The 20,663-nt window shown below is 27.5% G+C and overlaps 11 protein-coding genes across 11 annotated transcripts, besides 1 other annotated feature; 6 read left to right on the forward strand and 5 right to left on the reverse strand. All coding sequences in view use genetic code 12, as the record gives it.

Moving 5' to 3' along the window:
* Window positions 1-1,461: part of a mobile genetic element that runs on past the window's edge.
* Window positions 319-1,275, reverse strand: CD36_22820 (transposable element protein, putative; the record flags this gene model as incomplete). Its single annotated transcript, XM_002418711.1, has 1 exon — window positions 319-1,275. One exon carries the CDS (start codon window positions 1,273-1,275, stop codon window positions 319-321), a length of 957 nt encoding a protein of 318 aa, XP_002418756.1.
* A 48-nt stretch (window positions 1,462-1,509) lies between the features above and the next one.
* Window positions 1,510-3,588, reverse strand: CD36_22830 (hypothetical integral membrane protein, conserved; the record flags this gene model as incomplete). The annotated part of the gene is made up of 1 exon (XM_002418712.1): window positions 1,510-3,588. The coding sequence occupies one exon, from the start codon at window positions 3,586-3,588 to the stop codon at window positions 1,510-1,512; it is 2,079 nt and encodes a 692-aa protein (XP_002418757.1).
* A 645-nt stretch (window positions 3,589-4,233) lies between these two features.
* On the reverse strand, window positions 4,234-5,526 carry CD36_22840 (U3 small nucleolar RNA-associated protein, putative; the record flags this gene model as incomplete). The annotated part of the gene is made up of 1 exon (XM_002418713.1): window positions 4,234-5,526. One exon carries the CDS (start codon window positions 5,524-5,526, stop codon window positions 4,234-4,236), a length of 1,293 nt encoding a protein of 430 aa, XP_002418758.1.
* Window positions 5,527-6,221: 695 nt separating this feature from the next.
* CD36_22850 (MutS protein homolog, putative) lies at window positions 6,222-9,194 on the forward strand (the record flags this gene model as incomplete). Its single annotated transcript, XM_002418714.1, has 1 exon — window positions 6,222-9,194. The coding sequence occupies one exon, from the start codon at window positions 6,222-6,224 to the stop codon at window positions 9,192-9,194; it is 2,973 nt and encodes a 990-aa protein (XP_002418759.1).
* A 24-nt stretch (window positions 9,195-9,218) lies between these two features.
* CD36_22860 (conserved hypothetical protein) lies at window positions 9,219-10,805 on the reverse strand (the record flags this gene model as incomplete). Its single annotated transcript, XM_002418715.1, has 1 exon — window positions 9,219-10,805. One exon carries the CDS (start codon window positions 10,803-10,805, stop codon window positions 9,219-9,221), a length of 1,587 nt encoding a protein of 528 aa, XP_002418760.1.
* A 543-nt stretch (window positions 10,806-11,348) lies between these two features.
* Window positions 11,349-11,873, reverse strand: CD36_22870 (conserved hypothetical protein; the record flags this gene model as incomplete). Its single annotated transcript, XM_002418716.1, has 1 exon — window positions 11,349-11,873. The coding sequence occupies one exon, from the start codon at window positions 11,871-11,873 to the stop codon at window positions 11,349-11,351; it is 525 nt and encodes a 174-aa protein (XP_002418761.1).
* Window positions 11,874-12,530: 657 nt separating this feature from the next.
* Window positions 12,531-13,235, forward strand: CD36_22880 (conserved hypothetical protein; the record flags this gene model as incomplete). The annotated part of the gene is made up of 1 exon (XM_002418717.1): window positions 12,531-13,235. The coding sequence occupies one exon, from the start codon at window positions 12,531-12,533 to the stop codon at window positions 13,233-13,235; it is 705 nt and encodes a 234-aa protein (XP_002418762.1).
* Window positions 13,236-13,670: 435 nt separating this feature from the next.
* Window positions 13,671-14,783, forward strand: CD36_22890 (INO eighty subunit, putative; the record flags this gene model as incomplete). The annotated part of the gene is made up of 1 exon (XM_002418718.1): window positions 13,671-14,783. One exon carries the CDS (start codon window positions 13,671-13,673, stop codon window positions 14,781-14,783), a length of 1,113 nt encoding a protein of 370 aa, XP_002418763.1.
* A 1,178-nt stretch (window positions 14,784-15,961) lies between these two features.
* On the forward strand, window positions 15,962-18,010 carry CD36_22900 (conserved hypothetical protein; the record flags this gene model as incomplete). The annotated part of the gene is made up of 1 exon (XM_002418719.1): window positions 15,962-18,010. One exon carries the CDS (start codon window positions 15,962-15,964, stop codon window positions 18,008-18,010), a length of 2,049 nt encoding a protein of 682 aa, XP_002418764.1.
* A 301-nt stretch (window positions 18,011-18,311) lies between these two features.
* On the forward strand, window positions 18,312-19,784 carry CD36_22910 (AAA family ATPase, putative; the record flags this gene model as incomplete). Its single annotated transcript, XM_002418720.1, has 1 exon — window positions 18,312-19,784. The coding sequence occupies one exon, from the start codon at window positions 18,312-18,314 to the stop codon at window positions 19,782-19,784; it is 1,473 nt and encodes a 490-aa protein (XP_002418765.1).
* A 144-nt stretch (window positions 19,785-19,928) lies between these two features.
* On the forward strand, window positions 19,929-20,663 carry CD36_22920 (conserved hypothetical protein; the record flags this gene model as incomplete). The annotated part of the gene is made up of 1 exon (XM_002418721.1): window positions 19,929-20,663. One exon carries the CDS (start codon window positions 19,929-19,931, stop codon window positions 20,661-20,663), a length of 735 nt encoding a protein of 244 aa, XP_002418766.1.

Here is a 20,663-nt window from a genome sequence, read left to right on the forward strand (position 1 = left end):
TAAATGTGACATTTTCATTTATGGCTGGCTAAAATATTGAAATTTTTTCAGTAACCGTGGGTAGGAACGTACCATCTGGAGAAGATAATTTCATTGGTGCTATTTGTTGAGTTTGCAAGTTAGACACCAAGTTGCTGTGTATCAAATTCGAATCACTACTGGTGTCCAATAAAGCTTTATGGAAATTTATGTTTTCAAGTTGGACGTAAATGAAGAGCACCTTAGATTCACTAGCATTGAGATTTATTTGAATAATTTGCAGTTGGGCATGAGAATTGGTTTGAGAAAGGTCGCGTTTAATGTCTTCCTGGGACACAACTAGTTTTTTGACTCCGACTTATTGAACTGCTTACTGGATTTCTTTTTATCCGCGTCAATGAAGTTAGCAATTGCAGAACACTCATTGGTGGTGTGGTTACAGGGACCATGACGGAGGCACACTTTCTTATCATCCCATTGTTGATTGTTTGAGTTGTTGACTTTCTTAGGTTGGGATTGATGACCTGATGAGTTGGTAGAGTTGATTGCTTTTTGTAACGCCTCGTCACCAGCTAACAGACCATCTGATGGACGGAAATACCGTAATTCCGAAATTGAGTGGATGGCTGCGAGTTCTGAAAGGAATATTGGTCTAACCTTGGATTTAAACAAGTCTAAGGCGTTACTATCAATTGCGGGATCCTTCTTTTCAATCATACGATCGTACAATTTAAAGAAGGCATTTCTAAACTGGTCGTAAGTACCAGTATGAGTTAATTTGCTTAAGTTGGCTTGAATAACCATGTCGTTGTTCTTTGGCAAGAAACGAGTATCAAATTGATGGATAAATTCCTGAATTGTTAAAGTAGTACTATTTGAACGGCGTTCTCCGTTAATAGGGTTTTCCTTTTCAATTTGGTCGTTTTCAAATTCTTGAAGCCATTCAGCTGCCATACCAGCAAGGTGTGGTCTTGCAATCGCAAAAATCATCAGGGTTTTGAACTTTGAAGCCGCCATGTCATTCTTGGTTTGGATTAAACGATTCATCATTTGACGTTTGACAGCAACAATAATGGATTTGTCGGAACCATCCATAACCATTGCGCGTTGGATCGCAGTGTCAGGATTTTGACGATTCAACTTTACTTGGATCTCAACTGCAGTTTCTTTTTTAAATTGTTTGAATCTTGGGTTAAATTTTGGTTTAAAATTTTTGGAATGGGATTTGTTTCTAAAGTTTGGGTTTTTTCCCGCTTTGTGGTTGTTGTTACGATTTTTGTTGTTGTTGTAAGCCATAATGATAAGATTGATTGATTGTAGTTCGAAGTACTCTAGATCTTTTGTTAAAAATGCTACCAATTGTTAAGTACACTGTATAGGGGTAGTGTATATATTAACTATTTATGTGTGATTATCTAATCTAGAATCGTTAGTTCCTTTTTCCAAGATCAATCCCAGGGGGAATTCCAACTCATATTTATACAAACATTACCTTCCCTTTTTTTTTTTTTTTCTCTCTTTATAAACTTCTTATAATCCTACCCAAGATCTTATTAATTCTCTAATGGCACCAATACTTGCCATTATAACCATTATAGTACCAAACACTGAAAAACTTAAACTAGACATTGAAGCAGCTCTAGGATCAACATTTAATAAATGAGCAGTAGCAATAGCTCCACAATTAATTCCTAAAGTTATTCCTCTAGTCACATAATCTTGTTTATCAACTTTTAATAATTTAAATAATGGTTCATTAATTAAAACTCCTAAAATTCCTGATAAAATTGTACAAACAGCCATTAAAGATATTGAACCACCTAAAGATGAAATTAAAGGTGTTCCTAATGCTAAAGTCACTGATCTTCCAATAAATCCAATTGATCTTTCTGATTGAATTCCTATAATATGACAAATTATTGGATAAATGAAAAATGTCATGATAATACTAATAAATATAGTTGGCATTAAAATCGATACATTTTTAATAAAATCTTTCCTATGAGTAAACATTGGTAATGATAATGCTACAATTGATACATCCATTAATGATGATAAAAAATCACCACATCCAGGCCATTGTGGAGTTGATGTTGGATTATTATTATTACTGGGGTTTATTGATGATGATGAAGAAGAAGATTTAGAATTATTATTTAATGTGATTCCATTAAATAAATTTAAATAATTTTTACCAGTTTTATAAAATCTTAAATCATCTAAAAATCCTTTTGGTAAATTATGACCATAATTATGATGATGATATATTAAAGAACCAATAAAACAAATAAATAAAATCAATCCTGTGGAAACAATTATTGGATGAGCAAATTTCTTTGTGATGGGGTATTTTTGTGGGATTAATAATGCAATATAATAAGAAATAATTGTGATACTTAAATGATATGGTAAATATATATGAATAGATGATATATAATAAAATGGTAAAGATATAATAAATAATAATGAATATAATATCCAATCAATATAATTGATAATAAAAATTGTAATTTGTGAAAATTCAAGTTGAGAATCTTCTTCTTCTTCTTCTTTCGCTTCCACTTCCACTTCCACGTCTTTCGTTACTTGTTGTTCAAACAATTCCTTTACTGGTGTGGTGGTAGATGTGCCTTGAGGAGGAACAGGTGGGGGTGGAGGAGGAGGAGGAGAAGTTCTAGGGAACATATCAACATGATATGGTTTATGATAAATAGGTTCTGGTTCAATTAAATCAAAAGTATCTTCAAATGGATTTTCATTCACTGGATGAGGTTGTGAAAGAGAAGGTATAACTTCTTTACTTTTGATTGGACGTAAACTATCAAGATCTATAGTTGTAATATCATCTCTCATACTAGTAACACCATTAGATTTAGATTTAGAATTAGATTTAGATTTAGAATTGGAATTAGAATTGGTCAACAACATATCTTGCATTTCAATTTCTTCTTCTTCTTCTTTTTCTTCTTCTTCTTTATCAGAATGTAATTTATCTTCCATTTGACCAAATTTTTTAAGAATCAATTTTAATATTTTTATCAAATTAACATCAATTAAAATTAATAATATTAATCCAATTATAAATACTCCAGCAATTTTTAAACATTCAATAAATGTAATTGGATCAGATAATGGTAATATAACAAATGAAGGAATGAAAAATATATTAATCCATTTCAAAGTAAAATTCATTGATGGTTTAATTAATCTTAAATAATTTGTTAATAACCAATTTGATCCTATTCTTATTCGTTTAATAAATAAATTTAAATTTAAATTTGTATCACCATTATCATTATTATCATTATCATCATTTTTTAAATTGGTTAAAAAACTTAATAAACATAAAAAAATAAGATTAATTAACATTCCTAAAACTGAACAAGGAAATTTAATTTTAAAAATATCTTTTAATAAAATATTAAATCCATATAAAATAATCATAATAATAATAATACCAATTGGTATAAGAATATAACTATAAATTAAATGATTTCGTGAATACCATATTCCTTTAAATATCAGTTGTATTAAATGTTTAATAAATGATAATGATAATGATATTGATCTTGATAGTGATATTGATATTGATGATGAAGTTTTTGTCATTGGGAAAGAATTGACTGAATTGATTTGATACTTGGTATAAGGAAGTTCTATTATTAATTAAAAAACAAGAAGAAGAAGAAGAAGAAGAAGAAGAAGAAGAATATTTGCAAAAAAAGATGTACCGAGGAAGGTTTGTGGTTCGTGATAACTCTCCCCCACCACCTCCACCACCACCACCACCACCATCAAATTGAGAAATTGCGATTCAGGAGCCGTAACAGCATGGGGGAGGGGGAGGAAGCATTAATTTTGATAAGGACAATGAAAAAGAGATTGCAATATTTTATTTAATCTTTGTGTTGTTGTTGTTGTTGTTGTTGATGATGATGGGGTTAACTAAACTATCATTGGTTCAAAAAAATTTTTAAACAATAAGATTAAGAAAACAATCAATCAAAATGGAATACTAAATTCTATTACAATGACTATGTCATTAACAACTTGTATCAATCTAGTATAAGGGATTAAACATAAATTCATTTACTATATTAAGTTCTATTTTATATTTTACAATAATTCAAGCATACTCTTTTGACGTCAAAAAATGAAAAATAAAAAGCATTCAACTCTTTTTTAATGCAAAATAACATCTCTTGATTAAAAATGAAAAATGAAAACTAATTTAATTTAATTTAATTTAATTTCTTATACACCTAAAAGTTCTAACATACCACAAATTTCTTTAGCTTTTATACATTGATTAATTTCTTGTTTTAATTCATTTGATTTAATATCTTCTAATAAACCATTTGCTCCAAGATATTTTTTATAATTCACCATTAATTCATTAACATTTTTATTAGTTTTATTAGTTATTAATTTAGAACTTTCAATTATATGATCTTCTTCATCACCAATATAATCTTTACCTTTCATCATTCTACCATAATTTCCAGTTATTTCATTTTTAATCCCTTGTTTTAATTTAGGTTCAATTTTTTTAGTTCTTATAGAAATTAATCCTGAAGTTAATCCAGTAACAAAATGTTTTTGATTAATTGGTGATACTCCACATGATAATACTCCATTACCAAATTTCCAACCAAATTGAACTTGCCAATTAGTTGAAGTATAATCAAATACTTTAATAGTTGAATCTAATGAACCCACCATTAATGAATTGGTGATAGGAGTATTTGATAAACATGTAGTTGATTTATTAAAATTATTCAATTGATGAATTTGATTCATTCTATTTAAATCCCAAATTTTAACATATGGTCCTCCTGCACTAACTAAAGTATTTGATGAAATTGCTAATATATCTTCTACAGGATTTTCTTGATCAAATTTACCAATTATTCGATGAGGATCTCTTATATCTAATATTCTCACATATCCATCATAACAACCAGTAACTATTAAATTAGAATCTCCTGGAATAAAATTAACACTTCTTATATAATCTTCATGATTATTATTATTATTATTATTATTATTATCAAATTGTATAATTGGTCCATTTGAAGTTTGAGAAATATCATAAACTCGTAATATTCTATCATCTGATCCAGTAATTAATTGATTACCAATTGTTGGATGAAATTTTGCTACATGAGTAGGATGTGAAGAAGGAGTTAAATTAACTAATAAATTTCGAGGTTGATAACTATCATAAATTGATACTAATCCTGATGCATCACTAGCAACTAATAATTTCCCATCATATCTATAATTACCACAATAAACCACATCTTTAAATCGAGAAAATGTTTTAATTACTTGTCTTGTTTTAGATGAAAAAATTTGAATTTTAGTAGCTGAAGCAATAGCAAAATCATTAGGTGAATTAGGATTAAATTCAATACTAGTAATAGGATGATTTTCTTTAATTAATTGAGGATTTATATAACTTCTCCAATATCTTTGTTCAGGAGTTGTTTTTGAAGGTAAAGTTGGAGCCCTAACTTGTGGAAGATCTTGTTTAGCTGATGACATGACTTAGGGGAGAATGTGGGGGAAGTGGGATCAGTTTAGTTTAATAAGATGTATAGAGAAATGGAAATGGAAATAGAAATGGAAATGAAAAATGAAAAAAAATTTGTAACTGTGAATGAAACTCATCGCGTCCGTATAGATAATTTTTTGTTAGTAGTGTGTCATAGGAGAATTGACGATACTCACACGACCACCAATTGACATTTAATCAATTAATTAATATGGTAGAGTGTTATTAGTATTTGTTGAAATCAAATCAAAGATTGTATAGAGTTAGAAGAAGAAGTAGAAATTTGTAATATAAAGTGTAGTAATTGATTGTAATTAATTGAATCTTGTAAGATATTCTAACAAATTTATTGCAATTATTGATTTAAAAAAAAAAAAAAATCATATATATATAGAGATAACCAAAGATAGTCATCAAATAGCTAATATTCTTACAGTTTACCTTTATAATGATAAATAAACGCTTATGTTTAATTTGAAGTTATCTAAACAAATAACAATCAATAAATTAATTATCATTTTTAATAAATAAAATTGTATTAAAAATTTCGTTTAAAGAAAACAACATTTTGGCTCATTCTTTCATTCTTTCTTTCGTTTTTTTCTTTCTTTCTTTCTTTGGAAACAAATCTTTTCATCATCATGAACCTTTTACTATTATTAATCACCAACAGATTGGAAACCTCATGTCAAGTCAAAAACGACAATCCACATTAAGTAGATTCTTCACAACAGTTAAACCTACTTCTCAAAATACCGAATCTACTTCAACCAATAATGTACCACCACCACCATCACCACCACCACAACCACCAACTAGGAATGAAAAATTATTAGAATTTGGATTTAATAGAATTGAAAGCTCCTCTACTACCAACCCCACAACTAAACCAAAAGATATTAAAAAACGTAAATCAACAACATTGAATGTATCTTCTGAACCAAGAATCAAAAAAACCATGAAAGAAAAACGACTTACACCATTAGAGAAACAAATTTTAGAATTAACTGAACAACATCAAGATAAAATATTATTAATTCAAATAGGTTACAAATATAAAGTATTTGGTATCAATGCCCTTAAAGTATCTCAAATTTTAAATATCATGTATATTACTAATGATATTGAAGATTCTCGATTTCATTATTGTAGTATTCCTGATACAAGATTACATATTCATTTACAAAGAATATTAAATCATGGATATAAAGTTGGAATAGTTAAACAAATTGAATCATCTATTATTAAACAAATTGAAAAAACTTCGAAATCATCTGATGTTATGCGTAGAGAATTAACAAGAGTTTATACTAAGGCAACATATTTTGGTGATGAATTGATTGGAACTAATAATAAAGAAGAGATTAATTGGGATTTATTTTCAAAATTACCAGAATATATTATTTGTATTAATGAAATTTCAGATAAAGAATTTGCTTTTGTTGCTATACAACCTTTAATTGGTGAAATTATTTTTGATTGTTTTAAAGATGATATAAGTAGACAAGAATTAGAAACAAGATTATTATATCTTCGACCAATTGAAGTTATTGTCATTACTAATGAAATTACTAAAGAAATTAGTTCTCCAACTTTAATGACATTAAAATTAATTAATCATAATGCAAATATAATTCATAAAATGGGTCAATGTAATTATGAAATATCGGATTATTTATCTAATGAACAATTGGTGGAATATTATTCAATCAATTTCCCTTTAAAGATTCAACAATGTTTCCAATATTTATTAACATATTTACATGAATTTAAATTGACTAATATTTTCACCATTCCAGAAAATATTACTAGTTTCCAAAATTCAAAAAAATATATGATTTTACCTGCTAATACATTAAATTCCCTTGAAATATTTATTAATTCAACTGATCATACTACCAAAGGAAGTCTTTTCAATTTATTAAACAATACTAAAACCATATTTGGATCACGACTTTTACAAAAATGGGTTTCAAGACCACTTGTACATATACAAGATATTAAAGATCGACATCAAGCTATTGATGATTTACAAAGTGAATATAATCATGTTGTTGATTCTATTTGTAATTTTTTGATAAAAATCAAACATTATGATTTAGAAGGATTATTAAGTAAAATCCATTATTCTAGTAGTAATGATCATGGAAGTAATAGAGCAAGTCGGAAACAAGTATATTTATTATTATCATATTTACAAGAAATTTTATTATTAGTGAAAAAATTTGATAAAAGTATTAAATCATTAAAATTTAAATCATCATTATTAATAAAAATTTTTAATGAATTATTATCAATTGCTCAAACTGATATTATAATTGAGAATTTTTTATCAATGATTGATCTTTCATTTTTTGATTGTAAAGAATCTTCAGAACAATGTCAAAAATTTTTTAAACGGAATAATTTCCAAAGTATTGAAATTCAATATAATAAAATTTCTCAATATGAAACTTTAATTGAACAAGAATTAGATATTATACGAAAAGAACTTAATAATCCTAAATTGAAATATGTTCAAAAAGATGGAGAAAGATATCTTATTGAAATTAGAAATAATCAACGAGATAAAATCCCAATTGAAAATTATTTATTAATTAAAAGTACTCAAACCATTACTAGATATCGAAATAAATCAGTGACTAAATATTTAAAATTATTACAATATCATGAAGAAATGTTAATTAAAACTTGTGATGAAGAATTTCAAAATTTTTTAATAAATTTAGATTCTCATTATCAATTATTTTATAAAATTATTAAAAATTTATCAATTTTTGATTGTTTAATATCATTAACTACAACAAGTTCATTAACAAATTATACTCGACCAATAATAGTAGAAGATTTAATTATTGATGTTAAAAAAGCTCGAAATCCTATTATTGAACAAATGCGTCCTAATTATGTTTCTAATGATATTAATATTGAATATGATAAAAATCGAGTATTAATAATTACTGGACCTAATATGGGAGGTAAATCATCTTATGTGAAAACTGTAGCTTTATTAACTGTAATGACACAAATTGGTTGTTATTTACCTTGTGATAAAGCTATTATGGGGATATTTGATTCAATTTTTATTAGAATGGGAGCTAATGATAATATTTTAAAAGGTTATTCAACATTTATGATGGAAATGTTACAATGTAAAAATATAATTCTGATGATGACTACTAGATCATTAATTATATTAGATGAAATTGGTCGAGGTACAGGAACTATTGATGGAATAGCTTTAGCTTATTCAATTTTAAAATATTTAATTGAATCAGAATTTAAACCATTAATATTATTTATTACTCATTATCCATCAATTCATGTTTTAGAAAAAGAATATCCTTATCAAGTGATCAATTATCATATGGGATATCAAGAAATTCAACAACAAAATCAAAATCAAAATCAAAATCAAAAACAAATTGAAATCCCTGAAATTATATTTTTATATAATTTATGTCATGGTGTAGTTAATAATCTGTATGGATTAAATGTTGCTAAATTGGCAGGAATATCTCATGATATCATATTTCAAGCTTTTAATATTAGTGAACAAATGAAATTAGATATTGAAATGAAAGAATATTGGAAATTTGCTTATAAATTACATAAAGTCCTTAAAAATGAACTTGATATAGATTATTTATTTACCTAAAAAAAAAAAAAAATATTGAGTTTTTTAAACAAGTTTGAAGAAATCAATAACTAATTGATTAAAAATTTTAGGATTATCTAAATATATATGATGACCAGCTTTTTCAACTATTTCAAATCGAGAAATTTTATCATTATCATTATTATGATCACCATTTTGGTTTTTGATTTTATCATTAATTTGTTGATAAATATATTCTCCTCCATTTTTATTCATCCAATCATTATCTCCATAAATCCACATATTATTAATTTTATTATCAACAAAAAAATCAATTAATCCTCGATCAGCAAGAGGTAATTTAGCTAAAATTTCTGGAGTAATTAATTTTGTAATAGCAATTTCTCCTGATCCTTGAAATTGATTAAAAATTGAATAAGAATAATTATGTAATTTTAATATTAATTCAATAGTATCTTTATTAGTATCAATTTCAAAATTTTTAAATCTTTGAAATGACCAATAAGATAAAATTTTTGAATAAAATGGACCAAAATTTTGTAAAAATTCAAATGGAGATTTATTTTTCAACCAAAGTTTCTTTAATAACCAATTTTTAGGAAATTTAGGTTTACCTAATTTTGTCCAAATATTGGTTAATTCTTCATTTATAATTATATTATTATTATCATTATCTTTATCATTATTATTATTATTATTAAACTGTAATTCTTTAAATGGATCATTATATAAATTGAATTGAAATCGTTTATCATTAATTAAACTAAATTCATTAGATTCTGTCCCCATTGGACTAACTAAAATTACATCTGATACCAATAATTTATTATTATTATTATTATTATTATATTTCATTAAATAACAACAAGCCAAATATGCTCCCATTGAATGACCAATCAATTTAAATTGATTTATATTTCTATTAATTCTCCAATTTTCTATTTTATCAATAAACCAATTTTCAATTTGTAAAATTTGATTAATTTTTTCTGATAATGAATCAAATGGTTCAATAATAAATTCTTTGGGAAATTTAGGTCGACTAGAATTTCCAAATCCAGGTAAATCAATTAAATGTAATTTAATCCCAGGAATTCTTATTAAATCTTCAATATTTTTAATAAAATATCCCATAGCTGCCATATATCCATGAATAACAACTATATGTTGCTCTTGTTCTTTCAGTGTTGTAGTTTTATTTTCAAGGTAAAATTCATGAATAAAATTACCATCATCTAATTTCACATCTATTAGTTTACCAGTTATTAAATATTCTTCATTTACATCATCATCATCCTTATCATCATGCTTATCATCATTGTCGTATTCTTGAGGAGGATAAATATGAATATCTGAAGGTAATAATGTACGAAATAATTCATATTCAATGTTTCGATTTCTTAATCGATCTTGTTTTATTTGATCGGATTCTTCTTCTTTGGATTCATACATTAATGATCTTGGACTACTCCACCAATCTTGAACTGATTTTAAAATGGGGATAGAATTAATCGATGTGGTTGAAGATGTTGGCGTGGAAGTAGTTGATTCGATTGACAGATTAGGGTCAGAAGTTAAAGTAGAACCATCAGCAGATTCAGATCTTGGACCCGTCATTGTAGCTATAGAATCTCTTACCAAAGAAGTCATGATGAAATAAATGTATATGATATGGTTGTATAAAATTATTCTAAGGAAAGAAAGAAAAAGTGTAACAACCTGGTTAAGTATTATGTGTTATCTTCTTCTTCTTATCAGTGAAAGAGAAAGTTAGAAGTTAGAAGTTAGAGAGGACAGGCAAAGTTTATTTTGTGCGAGTTTACAACACACATTAAGATAAAAGATTCTATACGACCCAACCCACCAATATTTATTAGATCTTACAAGTGGTCTCAGACTTACAATCAAACAAGACCAAAAAACTCATTAATTCTATAACATTCAATTCAATTCAATTCAATTCAATTCAATTAAACTAATTAAACAATACTAAACATATTAAAAATAAACTAAAAAAACAAAAAAAAAAAAAAAAAGTAACAACAAACAACACAGTAATAACTGTGGGTTAGATCAGAAGTAAACTAACGAAATTAACATCAATAAACATCAAAATATTAAAATATGACTATTGAATAAATAGAATAAAATACTAGCCATTAACTTTATCCTCTTTTCTACCTCTTTCCTTTATCAATGTTGTGTCTTATTATCAATCTCAGTGTAAGCTGGTGGTGGTGCTCCATTTTCAACAGGAACAGGGGCCACTGGGGTCAAATTTGAAGATGATGAACCTTCCACTACTGACCCATAATTGTTATTATTATTATTATTATTATTATTATTACTATGATTATTGGAAACTATTAATCTTTCATTTTGTGATTCATTCTGGTGGTGATGTTGATGATGATGATGATGATGATGATGATGACAAGCATCTCTTTCATTCCTTCCAGATCTTCTTGGAGTTTGATTTTCTAAATCACTTCTATACACATAATAAATTGTATCTTTATGTTCTTGTTGATAATAATACGGAGGATATTTAGCTATAATATACCATGAATGAATTAATCCTGGGAAATAACCTAACATACATAAGGCAATATTAATTAATGAATCACATGAACAACATCCTCTTCTAATCCAAACCGGTAATGGTGGGAACAAAACTGAAAGAACAATAAGAAATAAATCAGAAAGACATAAACACATGGTTGGGAAAAGTGAGGATGAGTAAGGTGGTTAGTTAGTGTTAAAACAAACAGGTAAACCAAACAAACAGATGTAGGTATGTATATATGTATGTATGTATGTATAAGTTAAAACTATCAAATGATAGAAATAAAAGATGTCTTGTAGTTGGGTTGTATAAAGAATAGTAAAAAATTGGGAACTTGTGTAGGTTATATTGTGATGTGATGCCAGTAAAGATTTTATATATATGGAGATTACTTTTACTAAGCTTTTTTTTTTCTTTTCCTGTACAAAGAGTCATTCGGTTTTTTTTTTTAGGTCGAGTGGTTTCCTGCGCCCCCCCCCCCGGTTGCCTACCCGCTTACCATACCACCAATAAATTTCTTATTCGCACCAGTTCTCGTTCTACATTGATTATGGGTGGCGGTAATATAATCGGAGTTTTCTTTTTGGTATATATAAAACACCGCTTCTCTTTTCCTCCTTCTCCTCCTCCTCGGTATTATATTATTATCACCAATACACTACTATATTGCTGTTGATTCACAAGCAAAAATTCCCTTCACTCTCTCTATCTCTATCTCTCTCTCACTCCACATTCTTATATATCATCCACCACCACCACCACTATTACTTATCTGTTATATATTATAGATTAACTCGCCTCAATCATTAATGTCAGTACCTATATTAACTATTCCTGAGTCATCATTTGACCCAGCATCTTATAATAATCTTAAAAACTCCAAATCAAAATCACAAATCTTACTTTACATTATAAAATTAACTCAAAGATCATCAATAGGATTAATATTATTTTATTTAATTGGATTATTAATTATTAAACCATTAATGGAACTTAATGTTACTAGAAGGAAAGATTTTTTGGATTATATAAGAGGGAAATTACGAGATTTTTATCTTAAATCAATAACTAAAGTACAATATATCCCTATAGTTGCTATTAAAAATAAACAAAATGGTAAATTATATTCTGATGCTATTATTCAAACTGAAAATAATCAATTGTCAAACAACAACAATAACAACAATAACAACAATAACAATAACTCCAGTAATGGTGATAGATTAGGTCAAAATGAATTATATAAAAAATTGACAAAATTATCAATTTTATTGACTGAAGGAATTCGAAGTTATTCTACATCAGAATTATCGAATTATAAAAGTATAAATTATTCAATTAAAGATTTACAAAATAAATCTGATTTAGTTTATTTTAATCAAAATGATTTATTTGTATTGGATAATATTGTAACTGTGACTTCTGGTACTACAATGAAAAAGAAAGATCTTGCTGTTGAAACTAGAAATGAAATTAGAAGTATTAAAGGATTATATATGAGTGGACAAGCATAGTATTACCCCCACCACTCCCACCACTCCCCTTCCCTTCTTTCCTCTAGAAGAAGAAGAAGTAGTAGTAGAAGTAGAAGAGTGGGAGGGAGTTTGGCTAATTATATATGGTCTGTTTTGGTTACAATTTTTTCAAGCATATAATAGAGTCTAGCTATGGTAGCTAAAAGGTCAATTTGTAAGATTAAACTCACATGAGTAGTACTTGGTATATTAAATAGTTGATAATAATGAATAGCATAGCAATGTGATTTGTAAGGACATAAGTAATGGCCTCACATAGTCTTTTAACAATGTTAGATATTTTTTTTTTTTTTTTTTTTTTTTTTTGTTGTTGTCTTTTTCTCTGTTTTAGTTTCTTTGGGTTGTCCCATACTTGAACACAACAAATCAATTATTATTACCACCCTAGTTATTAACAATATTCCCATAACAATTATGGCACCACCACCAAGGATTATAGACGATAGTGAAAATGATGATGGTGATGCTGATGATTTTGAAGTAGAGTCATCAGTACCACCAACAATTGAACATGAAGATAATATGGATGAAGAAGAGGAAGAAGATTTTGATGAAGAAGAAGAAGAGGAAGAGGAAGAGGAAGAGGAAGATAATTATAAATTGAAACCAAGTGATGAAGATGATGATTTAGAATTGAATGATGATGATGATGAAGGTACAGAATCACCACAACCAGTATCTAAACCAATTAAAAAATCCATCAAAATCACAATCAAACCACCCAAAAAACCAACCATCGACTCATCTTCTACTTCCAGTAGTGTTACAAAAAACAATAGTTCTCTTGACCAATCAACTCAAAGAGTAACAAGGAAACGACAAGTGAGTTATTATCAAGATGAAGATGAAGATGAATTTGACGAAGAAGAAGAAGAAGAAGAAGATAATGATCAAGAAGTGAAAGTGATTAAATCCAACAAATTGAAAAGATCGAAAAAGACTTCTAATGACAAGCGAAATTCTGAACGCAGACAGACAACAGCATCTACATCTACATCAAGAACACGTAAAGATCAAAGACAAAATTTACATCCAGATTTAATTTTAACTGATGAAGAAGAAGAAGAACAAGAAGAACAAGAAGAATATGATCCTTCTTCATATAATGATTTATCGAAAATGACAGAAAGACAAAGATCCCGATATGATTATAATAATGATGATGGAGAACAATTTATTGAATTAGATGATAGTGGTAAAAAAGCTAAATCGAAAAATGATCAACAAGAAGAAGCAGAAACTGAAGAAGAAATTGCTTTAAGAAGAGCAGAAAATGCTAGGAAAAGACAAGATTATAAAAAAAAAATCTTAGAAGAAGAAAAACGTGATACATTAAATAAATTATTGAAAAGAAGAGCAACAAAATCACGAGAAATTATTAGTAATGATGATGATAAAGATGGATTAGATATGGGGAATAATGTACTTTATAAAAAAAGAAGACCAATATTAGATCATCCTGCATTTATAAGATATGTTAATAATACAACTTCATTAAATGGAAATTCGGTATTATCTTTCAATTGATTTATGAAAAAGTGTGGGACAAGGGGGGGGGTGGGGATTAAGCCGATGATCATAAAAGAAATTATTGGTAAAAAAAAAAAATATGGGGAAAGAAAATGAAAGAAAAGAAATAGTTTGTAACATCGATAATAATTACCAACCAACTAACCAACCAACTAACCATCCAGAAAAAAAAAAAAAAAAAAGAAGATCTAACTAAATTTTTAACTTTAAATTGTTAACAGTTGTTGATGTATATTCTATCGTATTGTATTGTATTTTATGGGTTATTATTGAAATGTAATTAACAGTTTATTTTTATTTATATTTTTATTGTTTAATAATAGTAGTTGTAGTAGTATATTGTTTGGTTCCTAGTTTTACATTTTAAGTTAATTAATCTATACATGTATTTAACTATTATTTTATGATATGGTTATATAGTTATACAGTTATACTTAGAACTCAGTATTAGGTTATTTGGTTAATTTTTGTGATATTGATAAATAAAATTCTTCTTTCAACAATGTAATGAAAACTAAAATGAAAACAAAAGAGAGAGAGAGAGAAAGAGCAAATAAGTAAGTAAGAAGTAATTAAGGAGGGAAGAAAGGAGAGAGAGAGAGAGAGAGATTTTAATATTGTTTAAATTATTGAATGATGATAATGATGATTGTTCTAGTTTGAGTTGGTGATTGTTTTTGTTGTTGAACTCGAAAAGAAAGAAAAAAAAGAAAAAAAAGGACAAGAAGAAAAAAAAAAAAAAAAAGAATTCATATCACTCATTCATTCATATCACTCACTCTCTACTTCCAAAATTCAATTTCAAACTTCAAATTCTTTTTTACTCAGTTTGAATTCTTTATTCAATTTTCAATTTTCATATTTCAAACTACTTTGGTCGTTGATTTGTTTGTCTGTTTGTCTGTTTGTTATTGCAAATTTACTTTAAATCAAAATATAGAAATAGAGAGTTTTTTTTTGGAATATATTAATTTTCAAATATATTCCCGTTCTTTGAATTATTATTATTATTATTATTTTTCATATTATTTATCCACAATCTATTTGTTCTATCAACGTTGATATTTATCATTGTATAACCATACTTCTTTATAGAATCATATTTATTTCAAATATCAACAAGTAACCTTTTTGAATTATTAAAGTTATAACCCAAGATTGGTGGTGATTAAACTATGAATGGAAACAACAACAACAACAACAACAACAACAACAACAATAACAACAATAACAATAACACTGGGAATCTCCAGCAATCTCATGGACCACCTCAACAACAACAGCAAATGTTCAATCAAACCCCTCAAATGGCATTTCAACAAGCACCACCTTCTGTAATGCAAGGAAGAGGTAATAATATTCAAACTCCTTTACAACAACAGCAACAACAACAACAACAACAGCGATTCAATATGTCTCAACAACAAATGATGGCAGCTCAACAACAACAGAATGCATTGGCAGCAGCTGCAGTTGCTTCTGGGCGTCCTGTTCCTCAAAGAAATCCAAATTATAATGGAAGTCCTAATCCTGCACAAACACTTGCTTTAAATGTAAACAACAACAGCAACAAAACTGGGATGTATAATCCTAATGCATTAGGAACTGGGATGCCTTCCTCAAATTTACAACCTACCTCTGCTGGGAACTCTCGTGATCATACACCACAAATGGTAAATCAACCACAACCTTTTATACCGCATCAACAAAACCAACCACCTTTACCACCTCAACAACAACAACCACCACAACAACAACAACAACAACATACTCCTCAACTTCCACCTCAGGGCCAAGCACCACAACAAGTACAAATGGGCTATACCAAGAAAATAAATAATGGTAACCTTGCTAAGAGTGGACAAATGGGAGGGCCAATACCTATGGGAGGACCACAACAAGCAAGAATTCCTCCTAATTCGTCATTCCAACAATCACCACAAACACAATTTGCCATGCCTCCTAATAATACTGCTCATATCAATCCCCAACAACCAACAGTAAGTGGTCGTTCTCCTATTCAAAGACAAATGATAACAACAACTGGAAAAGGCGAAACAAACAATTCAGTTCAAGAACAAGTACAACAAGAAATCAATACAAGAATTATTAAAAGAAATTTAGGAAATGCTGCCATAATTAGAGTATTAGATTTGATTGAATTTATTTCAAATCAACAATATGAAAACTTGTCAAATATAGAATTTTGGACTAAAATCACCCCTGCCAATTTTTTACCCACGGCAATATTGAAATTTAATACTACTAATATTACTGGTCATGGTAATAAATCATTAAATGATATCACTGGATTGAATTTGAATTTTTTAAATTCAAACAAGACCAGCAACAACAACAACAACAACAACAACAGTAGTAGTAACACCAATAAGCCACATCTATTTGAGTTGACTACTAGTACTGCTCCTCGATTTTTTGCTAGTTGTATACAAACTGAAAGCATTATTAAATGTAATATAAGTTTATCGGGATCAAAATTTCAAGTGTTAAATAATGGATCAATTGTCATTGCTTCAAAAATCGATTTATATTTCCGTTATAAAGATGGATCAAATGCTGCACTTCATGGTACAATCAAAATTTTGATGAGTAAAGATTTACGAATTGAGTGGGTTGATTTAAATTTTTCAAATTATCAATCTAATATATCGGTATTGGCATTAGAAGAAAAATTGAAATCAATTATAACTGATAATACATCAATTACGAAAAAAGATATTAAAAAACAAAAGGAAGCTCTTGATAATTTAGTGAAAAATTCTCAAGCATCAAAATTACAATTAACTTTTGGAATTGAACCTCAATGTTTAAGAATTTTACAAGTTGGTGATGTTATGTCAAGTATGAAATCATTAATGGAATTTAGTATGATCAATAATATACCGTCACCAATGAAATCAATGGAATTATTGATAGCATCACAAAAGAATCAACAAATACAAGCATTTCAAGCTCAAATGGCGGCACAAGCACAAAATTTAACAAATTTTTCTGGACCAGTAAATTTACAAACTGATTCACAAAGATCTCGACAGCAGCTGATAAATATAAGTAACAACAATAATAATGGTAAAGGTGGTATTCCCAATGGAAGTAATAATAATGTATCTTCACCATCACCTAGGACTGTAAGTGCTGAAGAACCTAAAAGAAAGAGGAAACAAAGTGTGAATATGTCGGGTGAGAATAAGAGAAGGAAATAAATGTTGAACAATAATTTATTTATTTATTTATTTATTAATATCTTCTTTTACATACGATAGATGTAGATGTAGACAAAACCAGAACTGAACGTGTATTAGTGTAACAATATATTAACATCATCAATCATCAATCATCAATCATCAATCAATCCATATTAAAAGATTTTGGTATTGTATTTGTAGAAATTGTAATAAATTGTGAGCGATGCGCGCGACCCTTTTGATTTTTTTGAAGTAATATATTTCACAACGTGTATTATTCTTTCTTTCCAATGCTAATACCTACCTAATCTATTATGAAATGGAATATGAGGAACAACATCAATCTAACGTGAACTTCTTATCAAAACTTACTTCATTATCATTATCTGAAGCAATTCGTCCTACTACATTTGAACAATATGTGGGGCAAGATCATCTTATAAATCCTCAAAATGGTGCCATTAGAAATTTTATTAAATTAGGTTATTTACCATCAATGATACTTTCAGGACCTCCAGGTATTGGTAAAACTACATTAGCTTCAGTTATTTCTTATGAATGTGGATTACCATTTTTAGAATTATCAGCAACTACAATGACAACACTGGATTTGAAAATTATCATGGAAACTCATAATACTCAATTAGTATTATTTATTGATGAATTACATCGATTAACGAAAATTCAACAAGATTGGTTATTACCATATATTGAAAATGGGAAAATTATATTGATTGGTGCAACAACAGTACAACCAAATTCAACAAGGATTCGTCAAGCTATATTATCAAGATGTCAAATATTTAAATTGGAAAAATTGATTGTGCCAGAAATTAAAAAAGTTTTATATCATGCCATAATTTTCCAAAATTTAAAACGGAAAAATCTTTATCAATTAGGAAATATTGTTTATAAAAGTGAATGTTTTGATTTAATATTGAATAGAGCTCAAGGTGATTGTAGAATTGCCATAAATTTGGTTGAATTAATTAGTGATAATTTTGTTGATAATATTAATGATGTGGAATTACTGAAAGATAAATTACAACAAATTTTCCACAGTTTAAATTATAATAATAGTTTGGGTTTTGGAGGGGATAATTATGATGATATAATGACAAGATTTATGAGAATATTAGCTCAAGGTTGTTCAAGAAGTAAAAAAATTTATAAAAATCCATTAGAATTTGTTTATGAAGATTTCAAATGTCAAAATTTTCAAAATCATTATCTTCAACAAATGCAAGTATCTGATGATAGTGATGTTGAACCTGGGGATATTTATTCCGAAGATGAAGAAGACGAACCAAAAAAAATGAATCAATTGGGAAAACATATTGATGATTATCAACTTATTTCAGCATTGTTTTATCTTAATTTATTATTGCAACGAGGGCAATCTCCCAATATGATATTCCATTATTTAATAATGTTTACTATAAAATACATTGAATGTGATAATTTTACATTAAGAAAATTATTATCATTTAAAAAAGCCATTGGTAATAGGAATAATGATACAGAATGGATATTATCAAATTGTGTTGAATGGTTAATGTATCAAAAAAGAACAGTTGATGGTATATATTTGTGGGAATATATTTCATATATTAAAACTTTTTGCAATAAACAAATGAAATTGGATGATGCTATTAGTAATGATGATGATGATGATGAAATTGAAATTGAAATTTCTTATGAATCTGATGATATTAAAATGGTTGAAACGTTTCCTGTATTTCCTGATCCTCCTAATTCATTAATAGCTGATTTTGAAGTTGAATATATTTAGTATAAAGATTTTTTTTTTTTTTTTATTTATGGAGACAACAGCGGTTAGATTTGATATTTGATATTTGATATTTGTTGCAAAAAAAAAAAAAAAATACCAACTGCCTAAAGATTCAGATATTAATCCATTCTTCCAATATCAATTATGGCTTCAAATCAACCAATTATGCCAAAGATTAATAGTCCATTGGGTATATTACGTACTTCTCAAGCAGTTGCATCTGATATCACCATTAATATTATTTTATATATATTGATTTATTCAATCATTTATTTATTTCGTCTACGAAATTATTTCCTTCAATTAAATCATTATTTTATTACGTTAATATTATTGACATTAGAAATTTTATGGGTTATTTTATATATCATTATTAGATTAATTTATTTGATTTATAATACTGTTAATGATTCTAAAATTAATGATTATCGGTATAATACTCATGGGATTTTACGAACTTTTATAATTCATAATCAATTTTGGAAATTTGACCATAACAGTAATAATAATAATAATAATAGTAATAATAGTAATAATTTAGTAATGAATTCTATTTTTAAACATGGTCCTAATATATTTTTAGATATTCAAGATGATTTAATAATTCCTAATTTGATTAATGATGGTAAAGATATAATTATTCCTGTGGGTAATGATATTGATATTGACATTGATGATGACGATAATGAATCTTCATTAGCTTCAAATATTTCAAATTCAACAAGAATTAAAACTAAATCTAATTTCACTAAATGGGCTAGACATGGTCAATTTGCTCCTTCCGCACCTCCTCCTCCTCCTCCTTTATCATCATCAGCTTCGGTAAATTCTTTAAATAAATTGAAATCAAAAATTAAACCAAAAAATAATCAATATTAA

Source organism: Candida dubliniensis, chromosome 2 (genome assembly GCF_000026945.1).
Source record: "Candida dubliniensis CD36 chromosome 2, complete sequence".
NCBI classification, from domain to species: Eukaryota; Fungi; Ascomycota; class Pichiomycetes; order Serinales; family Debaryomycetaceae; genus Candida; species Candida dubliniensis.